Source organism: Mirounga angustirostris, unplaced genomic scaffold (genome assembly GCF_029215605.1).
Source record: "Mirounga angustirostris isolate CCGP_5_RB_7025 unplaced genomic scaffold, mMirAng1.0.hap1 SCAF_3, whole genome shotgun sequence".
In the NCBI taxonomy this organism is placed as follows: domain Eukaryota; kingdom Metazoa; phylum Chordata; class Mammalia; order Carnivora; family Phocidae; genus Mirounga; species Mirounga angustirostris.
Window position 1 is genome coordinate 163367554 of NW_026991711.1, and position 14875 is coordinate 163382428.

Genomic DNA, 14875 nt, shown 5'->3' on the forward strand with positions numbered 1-14875 from the left:
CTTTAGCCACAGAACTATTTCCCTAACTTACCCTCTGGTTTTTAGCAGAAGAGTTTGCAAAGGTGTTTATGTATAGAGGATTAAATCAGCAGCATTCCTATGGATCTGTTAATCATGTATATTAACAATGATATTTAAATTCTGTGATTCTAAAATATCCGAATAATGTTTATTCACTCTCGGTAATGAATTTTACTCAGCAAAAATTAGGCCTTTCTTTAAAAGTCTCTTAGGTTTACATTTAATTACTTGAAAATTTTCTCCAGTGTGATTTGGTTTTCAGCTCTTTTAAATAAAATGATACTAGTGATTAAAGTTACAGTATTTAGTTCCTGGCAACAAAATTTGAAAGATAGATTATCATAAGAAGGAAAAACAAATTGTGTTTTTATTTTATTTTATTTAAAAGAATTTATTTATTTGACAGGAGAGAGAGGGCGCACAAGCAGGGGGGGTGGGAGAGGGAGAAGCAGGCTTCCTGCTGAGCAGGGTGCCCGAGGCGGGGCTCCATCCCGGGACTCCGGGATCACGACCTGAGCCGAAGGCAGACACTTAACTGACTGAGCCACCCAGGTGCCTCCCAGATTGTGTTTTTAGACATTAAGAGAAAGATTAACGAAAGAGAAACTCTAGTCATTAGGAAACCTGAAGGAGGTGTAAGGTTTGTTTCATGGCTGTTGCTGCTGTCCTTAAGTACTCACTGTTCTCTATCAATCTCCACGTGCAGGTTTGACTGTGCAGATCGACAGTTCCATTCCATCCCCGCCACATGGCAGGCTCTCATGGACAACCCATATGATGTGAAGGAACTTATTCCTGAATTCTTCTATTTCCCAGAGTTTTTGGAAAATCAAAATCGTAAGAAATAAGAGATTAAAAATTTTGACTCAACAGGTCCCAGTGAAGGATCCTGAAAAATACCTTTCAGGATATTGTTATGATATTCTATAGATTATTTAAGGTTCATTCTGTCTGTGCACTGTTCATTGAGAGGGTTTGACTGATGCCCAGATATAGTCTTACTTTCCAGGGAAGTGCTGTGGTGAACCATGATAAATGAGTCAAATTTGAATTGGTGAGAGAATTCAGAGTTAGTGTTTCCTAGAAAGCAAAAATGGCCATATGCTATTTCAGCCATATAGCTATCCACTTAGGCTAAAAGTTTTTGAGTTAGGGGCGGGAAGAAAAAAAAAGAAGTGTTTGAGTTAGATAAGATGAGGATTTAGACCAGGGGTTTGCAGACTGTAAGTCGTGGGTCACATCCACAGGGTGTAAACTCATTTGTTTATAAATAAAATTTTGCTGGAACACAGCCAAGCCAATTCATCTACATACAGATTGTGGCTGCTTTCATAGCATAACAGCATATTTGAGTAGTTGCAACAGAGACCAGGGGTTTAAAAAGCAAAAAATATTTATTCTTTGACACTTCATAGAAAAAGTTGGCTGACTCCTGGTTTAGAGCAGAAGGGAGGAGGCAAATTGAAATTAATGATAGGGTATAAGTTGCCACAATATTTGAAAAATCATATTATGTTTTTGCAGTAGAGAATTATGGAGCCAAAGACAGTCTTTAAAAATATCCAAATACTTCCTCTATGAAGTAATTTTAGATTTATTTTTAAGCACAGTAAGAAAATGACAAGATGGTTACTACCGGGGTTCTTAAGGTAAATTACAGTGTCAGTGGACCATTACCAACTTCTTTTTCCTCCCTTAGTATGAAGTATTAATGTTTGACCCTTTGCTTCTTCAGTAGAGTTGTTTGCCACACTAGGGAGAGCATATCCGGGGCTTTATGTCCTCTGATCATGCACCCTGAGACATGCTGTTGGAGGCAGGGCATCTGATTTCTCAGAGTAAGGCACTTAAAATTGATCACTTTCAGGGGCTCCTGGGTGGCTCAGATGGTTAAGCGTCTGCCTTCGGCCCAGGTCTGATCCCAGGGTCCTGTGATCAAGCCCCGCATCAGGCTCCTGGCTCAGCGGGGAGCCTGCTTCTCCCTCTCTCCCTGCTTCTCCCCCTGCTCATGCTCTCTCTCTCTGTGTGTCTCAAATGAATAAATAATCTTTAAAAAAATAAATAAATAAAATAAAATTGGTCACTTTCAGAAAATCAAATGAATCTCTTGACGGACTCTGGCCCTAGACTCTTAGCCATAGGACTGGAGCCTCCAAAGCAGGGTGTCTGGGCTAGGAGGATGAGCAGATTAAATTTGAACACAGAAGTTAAGATACTCTTAGTTTGACAATTTCTGATGTTCGCTAGAGCAAGTTGCTATCTTGCACTGCTGTCCTGCTGGCTTCCTTTTCTAATTGTATATTGCTTCTTTGTTTGAAATGAGTTAGGTGGGAGAAAGCAAAGTATATTACTTAGAATGTCAACAAATATTAATTAGTAAAACAAATATTAATAAAACCAACTCAAAATTGTGCAAGAAAATTTTAGTATTTTCCACAATGAAAACCGTAAGGTATGGTAGTATTCAGGTAGCTTAACAACATCATCAAAGCCAAGTTCTTTCTGTATTTTCATTCTGCTGTTCTAAGTGTTTGGGCTTTGTCCTTGGCTCCTTCCCTCTCGTGGTTACAAATGACTGAAGCATTTCTAGGCTTCATAGGCAGATACAGTAGTGTCTTAGAAAGAAGTGGATTGTTAATTATTTGTGTCATTTCTTAAGAGTGAGAAATCCTTTCCTATAACCTCTCCTCATTGTCCTTATACCAGTCAGCCTGCTACAGGCATAAAATAAAGCACAAGGATGGATACTTGAATAAAATCAAGGTTCTGTTACCAAATAAGGAGGGATGGCTAGCAGGTTGGCAACAATGTCTGTTACACAGTAGTTTCATTAACAAAGCCACAGGCCCTGTGCATCCTGTCATTCTATGACATTCAGACCTCTCTATTCAGCTTTGGGACACACTGATATTTTAAGACAGCTTCTTTTATGAAGGTCTTTTATGTTAACACTTTTCTCTTTCCACACTATATAAACAAGAAAACTTCATCTTTGGGACAATTTTGTCAAAATACTGTATTTTAATTATATGAGCAAATCTTTATGATATCAGTGTCTACTTAGAAGAATGGTATACAAATATATATTTTTTATTATGACAAATACAACACTTCCACTGAGTGAATTTAAAGTATAAGTTACACTGAAAAGCGCTAGGAGCTGTATTTTGTAAATTAACCATTAGAAGGACTATATTAATTATTTTTAATGTAAGAAGAATACTGAATATTGCATTTTTGTGTAGGTTAAGATTTTGGTCATCCCCACTTCTCAACCAAAAATCAATTGTTAATCTGATTTACTTTGTAATAACTAATTTGAAAGTATTTTATTTTCATTTACCTTTTTAATCAACTGATAAAATGCATTTCAATATAAGAATTATTTTTACCTGTTCAGTAAATTTAGATCAAGAAGGGAACTTGGTTCTCACCTTTTAGAGAAGAAAAGAAGCCTCAGTTTTGCTAAAGATTGTGCCCTTATACTTGTTTTACTTGATTTATTTAAATCTAAAATGATTTGATGCATTTATCTTTTATTTGTCTTAGAATTTAACTTGGGTTGTCTACAAGTTTCCAAAGAAGTAGTAAATGATGTCATTCTCCCCAAATGGGCTAAGTCAGCTGAAGATTTCATCTATAAACATAGGAAAGCTCTGGTAAGACTTTTGTGTTTATTTTTATTTATTTATTTATTTTGAATGATTTTATTTATTTATTAGAGAGAGAGAGAGCACAAGTAGGCAGAGCAGCAAGCAGAGGGAGAGGGAGAAGCAGGCCCTCCGCTGAGCAAGGAGCCCAATGCGGGACTCCATCCCAGGACACTGGGATCATGACCTGAGCCGAAGGCAGCCGCTTAACCAACTGAGCCACCCAGGCACCTCAGATTTTTGTATTTATTTATTAGATCACTAAGATAGAGATGCATGTGTTTTCTAGAGAATAGATTGATGTATATCTGGCTATTAATTATTTTTCTAGATTAATTTTTCATCTGTTATGTATACCATTGTAGAGAGTATAATATGGTAATTTATTTTGAGGTTCTGAATCTTCTGATACAGTAAGAATATGGTATAGTCCCAAGGATATATAGCAAAAAAACATATATATATATATTCAGTTCTATAAGATAACTGCCTGTTGTATTTTAAACTATTCCAACCACCAAGCTGGTGTCGTTTGGTGTTTTGCAGTTCCCACTTGTTTCAAATCTAACAAGGATGAGGGGGCTCCTAGGTAGCTTGGTCGGTTAAGTGTCCAACTCTTGAGTTCAGCTCAGGTCATGATCTCAGGGTCCTGGGATCAAGCCCTTTGTCAGACTACATGATTAGTGTGGAATCTGCTTGAGATTCTCTCTCCCTCTTCCTTTTCCCCTCCCCCGGCTTGTGCTTGTGCTCTCTTTCTCTCTCAAATAAAGAAAGAAATAAAATCTTTAAAAAAAAAAAATCTAACAAGGATGAGTACATTTTTGTTTTCTCTGAAGGATTTCAGTAAGTTTTTAATACGACTGCTAAATCCTAAATTCCACTTTAAAAAAATGTTAGTTTTTAGTTGAATTTCCAGTTTGGGATTAAAAGAGTAGTGAGAGGGGCGCCTGGGTGGTTCAGTCGTTAAGCGTCTGCCTTCAGTTCAGGTCAAGATCCCAGGGTCCTGGGATCAAGCCCCGCATCAGGCTCCTTGCTCAGCGGGAAGCCTGCTTCTCCCTCTCCCACTCCCCCTGCTTGTGTTCCCTCTCTCGCTGTGTCTCTCTCTGTCAAATAAATAAAATCTTAAAAAAAAAAAAAGAGTAGTGAGAGTTAAACACTGACATTGTGTCATTTTGTAAATGATGCGTTTTTTCCCCCCTACAATAGTCCACTTAGTTCTCTATCTAAACTGAAATGTTTCGGAGTCTGAAACTAATTAGGCCAATACTTGGAAACGTTCCTTGTCATTAGTATATAGTATGTCAAATTTATAAAATTCAGGATTAGATCATAATATTTGTAAGCAGTAACACTATGCATGAATAAGGAATTGGAAAAAACATTAAGCAACTCAGAAAAAATCTGTTACTGATTAGATAGCCAGGAACTTCTCAGATGCATTCCTCTGTATTACCTATGACATGAAGTGTAGGGGTCCAGGATTTTGGGAAGACATGCTCCTTATATTAATATGTTAGAAGCCTGTGTTTCAGTTATGTATTGCTGTGCAATAAACTATCCAAAATTTAGTGGCTTAAAATTTAGTCATTTTATTATCTCTCACAGTTCTGTGAATTAACTGGTCTCAACTGAGCAGTTCTCATCTTGCTTGAGGTTCTCATGCCCTTGCAGTCACAGCAGTTGAGGTTGGAGTCATCTGGAGGCTGCATTGAGTGAGACAATGCAATGCTGGGCTTTTCTTCCTTCCCATGTAATCTCAGGATATCTCCTCTTCATGTGGCCTCTCTAGCTAGTCAGACATGTACATGTCTACAGCTCAGGAAGGAGTACAAAATTGGAAGCTTCCATGCTTTCTTAAGGCTTAAGCCTGTGAACGGTCACAGCACTTGTGTCACCTTGTCAGAGTCATACAGTAGTAGGATCAGTGCAGATTCAAGAGGAGGGAAGGTAAACTCCATCTCTCAGTGGTGGGAGGTTGCAAAAAAGAATTTGCAACCATCTTTAATCCTCCACATACAGTGTGCCCTCTGACTACAAATTATTTGCATTCCTCTTACATGCAAAATGTACATACTTCCTCTCAAGATCCTCCCAAAGTCTCATGTCAGGGACCTTTAAGTAAGGGATCTGCAAACTTTTTTTTTTTTAAGATTTAATTTATTTATTTAACAGAGAGAGACAGCGAGAGAGGGAACACAAGCAGGGGGAGTGGGAGAGGGAGAAGCAGGCTCCCCGCTGAGCAGGGAGCCTGATGCGGGGATCTATCCCAGGACCCTTGGGATCATGACCTGAGCCGAAGGCAGACGCTTAACCGACTGAGCCACCCAGGTGCCCTTGAAAACTTTTTCTATAGAGGACCAGGTAGTAAATATTTTCGCTGGCTTTAAGGTCTGTGTCAAAATTCTGCCATTATAATGCAAAAGAAAATGGATGTGGCTTTGTTGTACTACTATACAAATCTGGAGCTAGTAAAATTTGGCCCACAAGCAGTAAGTAATTTGCTGATCCATGCCTCATGAAGGCATGAGGTCTGAAGTCCAGAATCTTGTTAGTAATCTAAATTAAATCCATGTGGGCACAAAACTACTCAGGTTTGTCTGCTCTTGCATCTGAAGACTGTGGAGTAGAGAAACAGGTTATCTGTCCCCACATAACAACAGTGTTATGACAGAGACAGAAGAACTATCATAGACACTCTCATTCAAAAGGGAGATTAGAAGGGGTGCCTGGCTAGCTCAGTCCATAGAACATGTGACTCTTGATCTCTTGGTTCATGAGTTTGAGCCCCACGTTGGGCATAGAATTTAATTTAAAAAGGTGGGGGAAAGAAAAACAAGAGGTACCTAGCAGTAACTGGTTTATAACAATTCAGAATTCCAGCAGGGACATGCTTTCAGTTCTTTCATTAGGGCCCAGTGCTATTCCCTAGGAGTGGTTCTCTATGGCTATTTTGTTTTACCCTTTGGCTCTTAGCTTCCTGCTTTGAGTCATTGTTTCTTTTACATTTAAAAAAAAAAAAGTGCATGAATATCTTTGTCAGCGTCTTACCTAACCACAGTAAATTGAAAGCCAACAGTCTCATCCTTTTTGAAGTTTGTCTCTTTCAGTCTGAACTAACTGAACTAATACAATATCTTTTAAATTTTTCTGGGTTTCTTATGCATCAACTTTATTGGATAAAAACCATTTCACATTACTTTAGAATCTAAACAGCCTCTTATTTCCTCTGGGCCCAGTGGGAGGCTACTGTGGAAATAAGATTCTTAAGATGTTCTATTTTCTAGTTGAGTGGGTCTGTGCAGCACAACCTTAAAGCTTTGAAGTCTCAGCAGATTGCTTCACAGCCACACTCTTGAACTAAACTTTCGCCTGAGGCCATATTTTACTGGTGACACCCTGATTTGATCATTGACCTTGGCCATTTCTCAATTAGTCTTTGCTCTCTAGTATCCTGGGAATGAGAAATAATTTTTTTTAACTTTTTTTTTTTTTTTAGATTTTATTTATTTATTTGAGAGAGAGAGAGAGAGAGAGAGAGCATGAGAGGGGGAGGGTCAGAGGGAGAAACAGACTCCCTGCCAAGCAGGGAGCCCCATGCGGGACTCTATCCCGGGACTCCAGGATCAGGACCTGAGTCGAAGGCAGTCGCTTAACCAACTGAGCCACCACCCAGGCGCCCGAATGAGAAATAATTTTATTTGGAAGCCAGCAAGACCTGCTCCTTTATATTTTTTTAAAGTTATGCTTAAAACCTAAATAGCTTTTTTTTTTTTTTAAGATTTTTATTTATTTATTTGAGAGAGAGAGACAGAGATAGCGACAGAAAGCATGAGCAGGGAGGAGAGGGAGAAGCAGGCTCCTCGCTGAGCAGGGAGCCAGTACTGGAGAAGGACCCTAGGATCATGACCTGAGCCGAAGGCAGACGCTTAACCCACTGAGCCCACCCAGGTGCCCCATGAATAGTTCTTTTTTTAAATTCATCTTACTCCTTCCACACTTTATCACAGGCTGCTAAAAGATCCAATTAGCAGGAAAATCTCCATCCCCAGATAACACCCAGGTGCTCATCACAACAAATGCACTCCTTAATCCCCATCACCTATTTAACCCCTCCCCCCACCCATTGTGTGGAAATGTTGAATCACTATGTTGTACACCAGAATCTAATATTACACTGTATATCAACCAACTGGAATTAAAATAGAAACCAAAAAAAAAATCTCTATCCCCAGATTCATGAGTTGATTAGGTACTCTTTCTATCTTTGATGGAACTAAACTTGAGCCCCCTTTTCTACTGTCTCCAATAACAATTCCCATACCTTTTTAAAACCATCACTAACAGGCTTCAGGAGGTCCTTCAAGGCTCTGCCTGCCAAACAGTCCACCTTCTTAGTGGGGTGGTGTCGGGTCGGGTAGGTTGGAGGGGTGATTTTCAGCCACCTTTAATCAACCCCAACTGGTTTGTTTCTTTGAATTGAATTCTAGATAGCTATTTCAGTGGAAATTTCACAGCAAATATATATCCATAGCCATTATTAAGTATTTTGTTGTTGGTATTTAGGCTATTAGAATACTTGAGTTATTTTCTTTACCCATTAGTTAAGAGGTGTATACATATTATTAAATATTAATAAATGGGGCGCCTGGGTGGCTCAGTCGTTAAGTGTCTGCCTTCAGCTCAGGGCATGATCCCGGGGTCTTGGGATCGAATCCCACATTGGGCTCCCGGCTCAGTGGGAAGCCTGCTTCTCACACTAACCTCCCCCTGCTTGTATTCCCTCTCTCGCTGTGTTTCTCTCTGTCAAATAAATAAATAAAATCTTCAAAAAAAAATTAATAAATATGTCTACATTATACTAGATAGAATATATCCAAAATATGTGGTAGATACTGATTGAATGTTTAACGTGATTTTGAGATAATTTTATTAACAGTGATAAGATTTGTGCGTGGAAATGCTTAATTTTCTCTTACCTTTTAAAGGACCAATATTTACATTGTAGTTGGAAGGTATCTCTATATTATTTGTTCTTTTTCTAGGAGTCTGAATATGTTTCTGCTCATCTTCATGAATGGATAGATCTGATTTTTGGCTATAAACAGAGGGGGCCAGCGGCAGTGGAAGCACTCAATGTTTTCTATTACTGTAGTTATGAAGGTATAAGCCTATATACTTTTTATCTTACATTCCATTGATGGAAAGTATCATTTAATTGATCTTTATACATGATATTTTGGTCATGAGAAAGACTACATTTAAAAATAGTTTTAATGATCTTTTCTATTTGAAATACTAAGAGACTGATGTGTGGGTTTTTTTAAATAGTAGTTAAGAGTATATATGCAAATCTTCACTTTTCACAGTGAAGGAAACCATCAACAAAACAAAAAGGCAACCTACTCAGTGGGAGAAGATATTTGCAAGTGATATATCCAATAAGGGGTTAATATCCAAAATACATAAAGAATTTATACAACTCAACACCAAAAAAAATCTGATTTTAAAACTGGCCAGAGGACCTGAAGAGACATTCTTCCAAAGAAGACATACAGATGGCCAACAGACACATGAAAAGATGCTCAGCATCACTCATCATCGGGGAAATGCAAATCAGAACCACAGTGAGAAGTCACCTTATGCCTGTCAGAATGGCTAAAATAAAAAACATAAGAAATAACAAGTGTTAGCAAGGATATGGAGAAAAAAGAACCCTTGTACACTAGTGCAGCCACTGTGAAAAACAGTATGGAAGTTCTTCAAAAAATTAAAAATAGAAGTATGCTATGATTTCCACTACTGGATATTTACCCAAAGAGTATGAAAACAGTAATTTGAAAAGATCTATGTATCCCTTTGTTTATGGCAGCATTATTTATAGTAGTCAAGATATGGAAGCAACCAGTGTCCATTGATAGATGAATGGATAAAGAAGATGTGAGACACACACACACACACACACACACAATGGGTCATTAGCCATAAAAAAGAATGTGGTCTTGTCATTTGTAACAGCATGGATGGACCTAGAGGCTGTAATGCTAAGAGACATAAGTCAGAGAAAGACAAATACTATATGATTTCACTCATATGTGGAATTTAAGAAAACAAATGAGTAAAGGGGTGGGGGCAAAAAAGACAAACCAAGAAGTAGACTCTTAACTATAGAGAACAAACTGATGATTACAGTGGGGGTGGGGGAGGAGTTAAATAGATGATGGGGATTAAGGAGTGCACTTGTCTTGATGAGCAACAGGTGATGTATGGAATTGATGAATTACTATGTTGTATATCTAAAACTAATATTACACTGTATGTTAACTGGAATTTAAATAAAACTTAAAAAAAATAACTGTTAGAATTTAAAAATGATGTAAATAAGTTCTAACAAAACAAATGAAAAAAGACAGACTCTTAAATACAGAGAACAAACTAATGATTGCCAGAGGGGAGGTAGGTGCAGGGAAGACTGAAGGGGGATTAAAAAAAAAAAAAGTATATATGTAAATCTAATTATAAATGTCAGTTATTGGTGGCATAAAAGTTTTTGATTACTGGCCCTAAGTGTCCTATTCAGTCAGGTCCTACAATAAGTGCAAAGAAGACCTTTAGTATTATAAATAACAAACTCTTCAAATGGTAAAATAGGTTGACATCATTCTAATATTTAGCTCGGGATCAAGAACATTTTCTGAAGGCTTTGAAAGCCTTAAGAAGTAGTTTTTTTCTAATCCTTCAGTAGTAAAGATTGTGAATAGTGTGAATTTATGTGAACTTGAGCAGAGTCCACATGCCTTTTGGTAAACAGACAAGTATGTTTTTGCATTGCCATATTCATTTGATAATAGTTTTGTAGAGAGGTAGTATGCATGGTGGTTATGAGCATAGGCTTTGAAATCCAACTTACCTAGTTTGGCCGCTTACTAACCATATCAAGTATGGTTGGGTATAATCAGTTAACCAGAATATCACCTTTCCCAGTATTTGTTAAATAAGCAGTAACTTAACAGTATTTTGTGTGGTTATTATACTTGTTTCAGCTTATCATGAAGACAGCATTAGGTGTACTGTGAAATAGTTTGTACGTTTTCTTTTTTTTTTTTTTTAAAGATTTTATTTATTCATTTGAGACACAGAGATACAGAGAGAGAGAGCATGAGCAGGGAGAGAGGCAGAGGGAGAAGGAGAAGCAGGCTCCCCACTGAACCAGGAGCCCGATGTGGGGCTCGACCCCAGGACCCTGGGATCATCACCTGAGCCGAAGGCAGATGCTTAACCATCTGAGCCACCCAGGCGCCCCAGTTTGTACGTTTTCAAGAGAAACTTTTATGCACTACCAGTTAACTTTTGTTTAAAATATTTTTGTTCTAAATAATGGATGGAGTGTATTTTTATACATATTTAATGTTTGAAGTCACTGTTTTTTTTAAAAATTGCCTCTTGGGGTGCCTGGATGGCTCAGTTGTTAAGCGTCCAGCCCTTCATTTCAGCTCAGGTCATGATCTCAGGCTCGTGGGATTAAGCTCTGAGTTGGGCTACACACTCAGCATGGAGTTAGCTTGTCCCTCTCCCTCTGCTCCTCTCCCGCCCCCGACTCCACTTGTGTTCTCATGTGCTCTCTTGCTCTCTAAAATAAATAAATAAATAAATATGGGGTGCCTGGGTGGCTCAGTCGTTAGGCGTCTGCCTTCCGCTCAGGTCATGATCCCAAGGTTCTGGGATCAAGCCCCGCATTGGGCTCCCTGCTCTGCGGGAAGCCTGCTTCTCCCTCTCCCACTCCCCCTGCTTCTGTTCCCTTTCTCGCTGTGTCTCTCTCTGTCAAATAAATAAAATCTTTAAAAATAATAATAAATAAATAAACAGAATCGTATACAAAATTGCCTGTCTCACAATATTCTTATAAACCGAAAAACAGAATGCTATTTTGTTGAAAATACACTATTCAGTCTCCACTATATTAATCAGTTATGTGGCTTGCTTAGTTTTCACTCTGTAGTGAGTTGACTACTTCTCTTTGTTTTAGGAGCTGTGGATCTGGATGCCTTAACAGATGAGAAGGAAAGAAAAGCCTTAGAAGGGATGATTAATAATTTTGGGCAGACACCTTGTCAACTGTTAAAGGTAAGTCATTAAAGGTATTGATTATTAAAAAAAAAAAGTTATTGATTACGTAAGTCTAGAATTTAATTGCTAGAGTACTACTAGCATTTTCAAGTACTTTAATTATTTAAAAATGTATCTCTCAGAATTATCTAGAATTTAAGAAAATTATACTGTCACTTAAAAAGTAAATAGATTTAAATGATTGTTCCTATTTTGAAATAACAAAATATTGTGGTCAAACGTATATAGTCAATAACTCTTGAGTCACAGAGGAGTTATATTTACTCAGAAAGCCAATCACTTTTTGTTTAAACAACTAAAATGTGACTGGAACAGGATTTGGATGCATGACCATCCAACTCAAAAGTCTTTCTACCATGCTGTGTCTCCTCTGAATTAATAGCTGTAAACTCTTTTATTGAATTAGATCACTTCCCATGTTCTGTGGGCTGTTATTTATATCCTAATAATGACATTTTCTGCCTTAGTTGTATATTTGTGCATTTGCCTCACTTTATTATGCTATAGGCAGCCACCTTTTCCTAATCATTTTATATCTTTCTTGCATATAGTATTTGTGTAGTAAATATTTATAAATTGAATCTCCACAACTGTTACAGCAAGAATGTATCTAAATTCTGGCTTATAAATATGTTGAACTTCTGTTAATTCAGTTATCAGACTAAGCTTTGTAATTACTACAGTTCCTTAGTAGAGTTTGTTTGAAGCCTCCAACATGGTTTTTTACAGAACGGTCATGTTTAAAATCAATGCTTTATACCTATCTGCTGATAGAATGCAAAAGTAACAGAAGAAAACAGAACACTTCATTGTGCTTCAAAATAGATTCTATAATATTTTTGCACCAGCTTTACTTTTTTTCATATGAGTAGTGCTAATTAGTTTTTATCACCATAAAAAATGATGGAAAGGTCAGCCTTTGATTTTTTTTTTAAATTTTTTATTTAAATTCAATTTAGTTAACATATGGTGTATTATTAGTTTCAGGGGTAGAATTTAGTGATTCATCAGTTGCATATAACACTCAGTGCTCATTACATCAAGTGACCTCCTTAATGCCCATCACCCAATTACTCCATCCCCCCAGGGCTGGATGGCTTGCCTGGAGGAATTCTACCAAACATTTGAAGAATTAATACCTATTCTTCTGAAACTTCCAAAAAATAGAAATGGAAGGAAAATGCAACAGACTTCTGTGTATTGATTTTTATATATATATATTTTTTTATATCCTGCGATTTTGCTGAATTCCTGTATCAGTTCTAGCAATTTTTTGGTGGAGTCTTTCAGGTTTTCTACATAGAGTATCATGTCATCTGCAGATAGTGAAAGTTTGACTTCTTCCCTACTGATTTGGATGCCTTTTATTTCTTTTTATTTTCTGATTTCTGAGGCTAGGACTTCTAGTACTGTGTTGAACAGCAGTGGTAATAGTGGACATCCCTGTCATGTTCCTGACCATAAAGGAAAAGCTCTCAGTTTTTCGCCATTGAGAATGATATTCACTGTGGATCTTTCATATATGGCCTTTATGATGTTGACGTATGTTCCCTCTGTCCCTACATTGTGGAGGGTTTTTATCAAGAAAAGATTATGTATTTTGTCAAATCTTTTTTCTGCATCTATTGAGAGGATCATATGGTCTTATCCTTTCTTTTATTAATGTGGTATATTATGTTGATTGATTTGCAGATGTTGAACCACCTGTGCAGCCCAGGAATAAATCCCACTTGGTCATGGTGAATTATCCTTTTAATGTACTGTTAGATCCTATTAGCTAGTATCTTGTTGAGAATTTTTGCATCCATGTTCATCAGGGATATTGGCCTATAATTCTCCTTTCTGGTGGGGTCTTTGTCTGGTTTTGGGATTAAGGTAACGCTGCCCTCAGAGAATGAGTTTGGAAGTTTTCCTTCCATTTCTATTTTGGAAGTTTCAGAAGAATAGGTATTAATTCTTCAAATGTTTGGTAGAATTCCTCCAGGCAAGCCATCCAGCCCTGGGCTTTTGTTTCTTGGGAGATTCAAATTAATGATTCACATTCTTTGCTGATTATGGGTTTGTTCAGGTTTTCTATTTCCTCCTGTTTCAGTTTTGGTAGTTCATATATTTCTAGGAATTTATCCGTGTCTCAGATTGCCTAATTTGTTGGCATATAATTGATCATAATATTCTCTTATAATTGTTTGTATTTCTTTGGTATTGTTTGTGATCTCTCCTCTTTCATTCATGATTTTATTTATTTGGGTCCTTTCTCTTTTCTTTTTGATAAGTCTGGCCAGGGGTTTATCGATCTTGTTAATTCTTTCAGAGAACCAGCTCCTAGTTTCACTGATCTGTTCTACTGTTCTTTGGTTTCTATTTCATTGATTTCTGCTCTAATCTTCATTAATTATCTTCTCCTGCTGGGTTTAGGCTTTATTAGCTGTTCTTTGTCTGGCTTCTGTAGGTGTAAGGTTAGGCTGTTTATTTGAGCCTTTTCTTGCTTCTTGGGGAAGGCCTGTATTGCTATATACTTCATTCTGGACCACCTTTGCTGCATCCCAAAGGTTTTGAACTGTCATGCTTTCATTTTCATTTGCTTCCGTGTATTTATTTTTAATTCTTCTTTAATTTCCTGATGGGCCGATTCATTTTTTAGTAGGATGTTCTTTAACCTCCATGTATTTGTGGTCCTTCCAAATTTTTTCTTGTGGTTGACTTCAAGCTTAATAGCATTGTGGTCCAAAAAAATGCATGGTTTGATCTCAGTCTTTTTTGTACTGGCCGAGTCCTGATTTGTGACCCAGTATGTGATCTATTCTGGAGAATGTTCGTGTGCACTCTTAAAAAATGTGTATTCTGCTGCTTTAGGATGAAATGCTCTGAATATATCTGTGAAGTCCATCTGGTCCAGTGTGTCATTCAAAGCCCTTATTTCCTTGTTGATCTTCAGCTTAGGTGATATGTCCATTGCTGTGAGTGGGTTGATGTTCCCTACTGTTATTGTATTACTATCAATGACTTTTTTTAAGTTATTAATTGATTTATATATTTGGCTGCTCCCAAGTTAGGGACATAAGTATTTACAAATGTTAGAT

General features: G+C 37.4%; 1 protein-coding gene across 3 annotated transcripts in view; it reads left to right on the forward strand.

The window, feature by feature from the left end:
* Positions 1-14875, forward strand: part of NBEAL1 (neurobeachin like 1) — a 188150-nt gene that overhangs the window by 141637 nt on the left and 31638 nt on the right. For all 3 annotated transcript variants that reach the window (XM_045868178.3, XM_064586933.1, XM_064586934.1), the window contains 4 exons: positions 728-858; positions 3571-3680; positions 8714-8831; positions 11695-11792. In XM_045868178.3, the coding sequence (XP_045724134.1) occupies positions 728-858; positions 3571-3680; positions 8714-8831; positions 11695-11792 (457 nt within the window). The remainder of the gene's footprint in view (positions 1-727; positions 859-3570; positions 3681-8713; positions 8832-11694; positions 11793-14875) is intronic.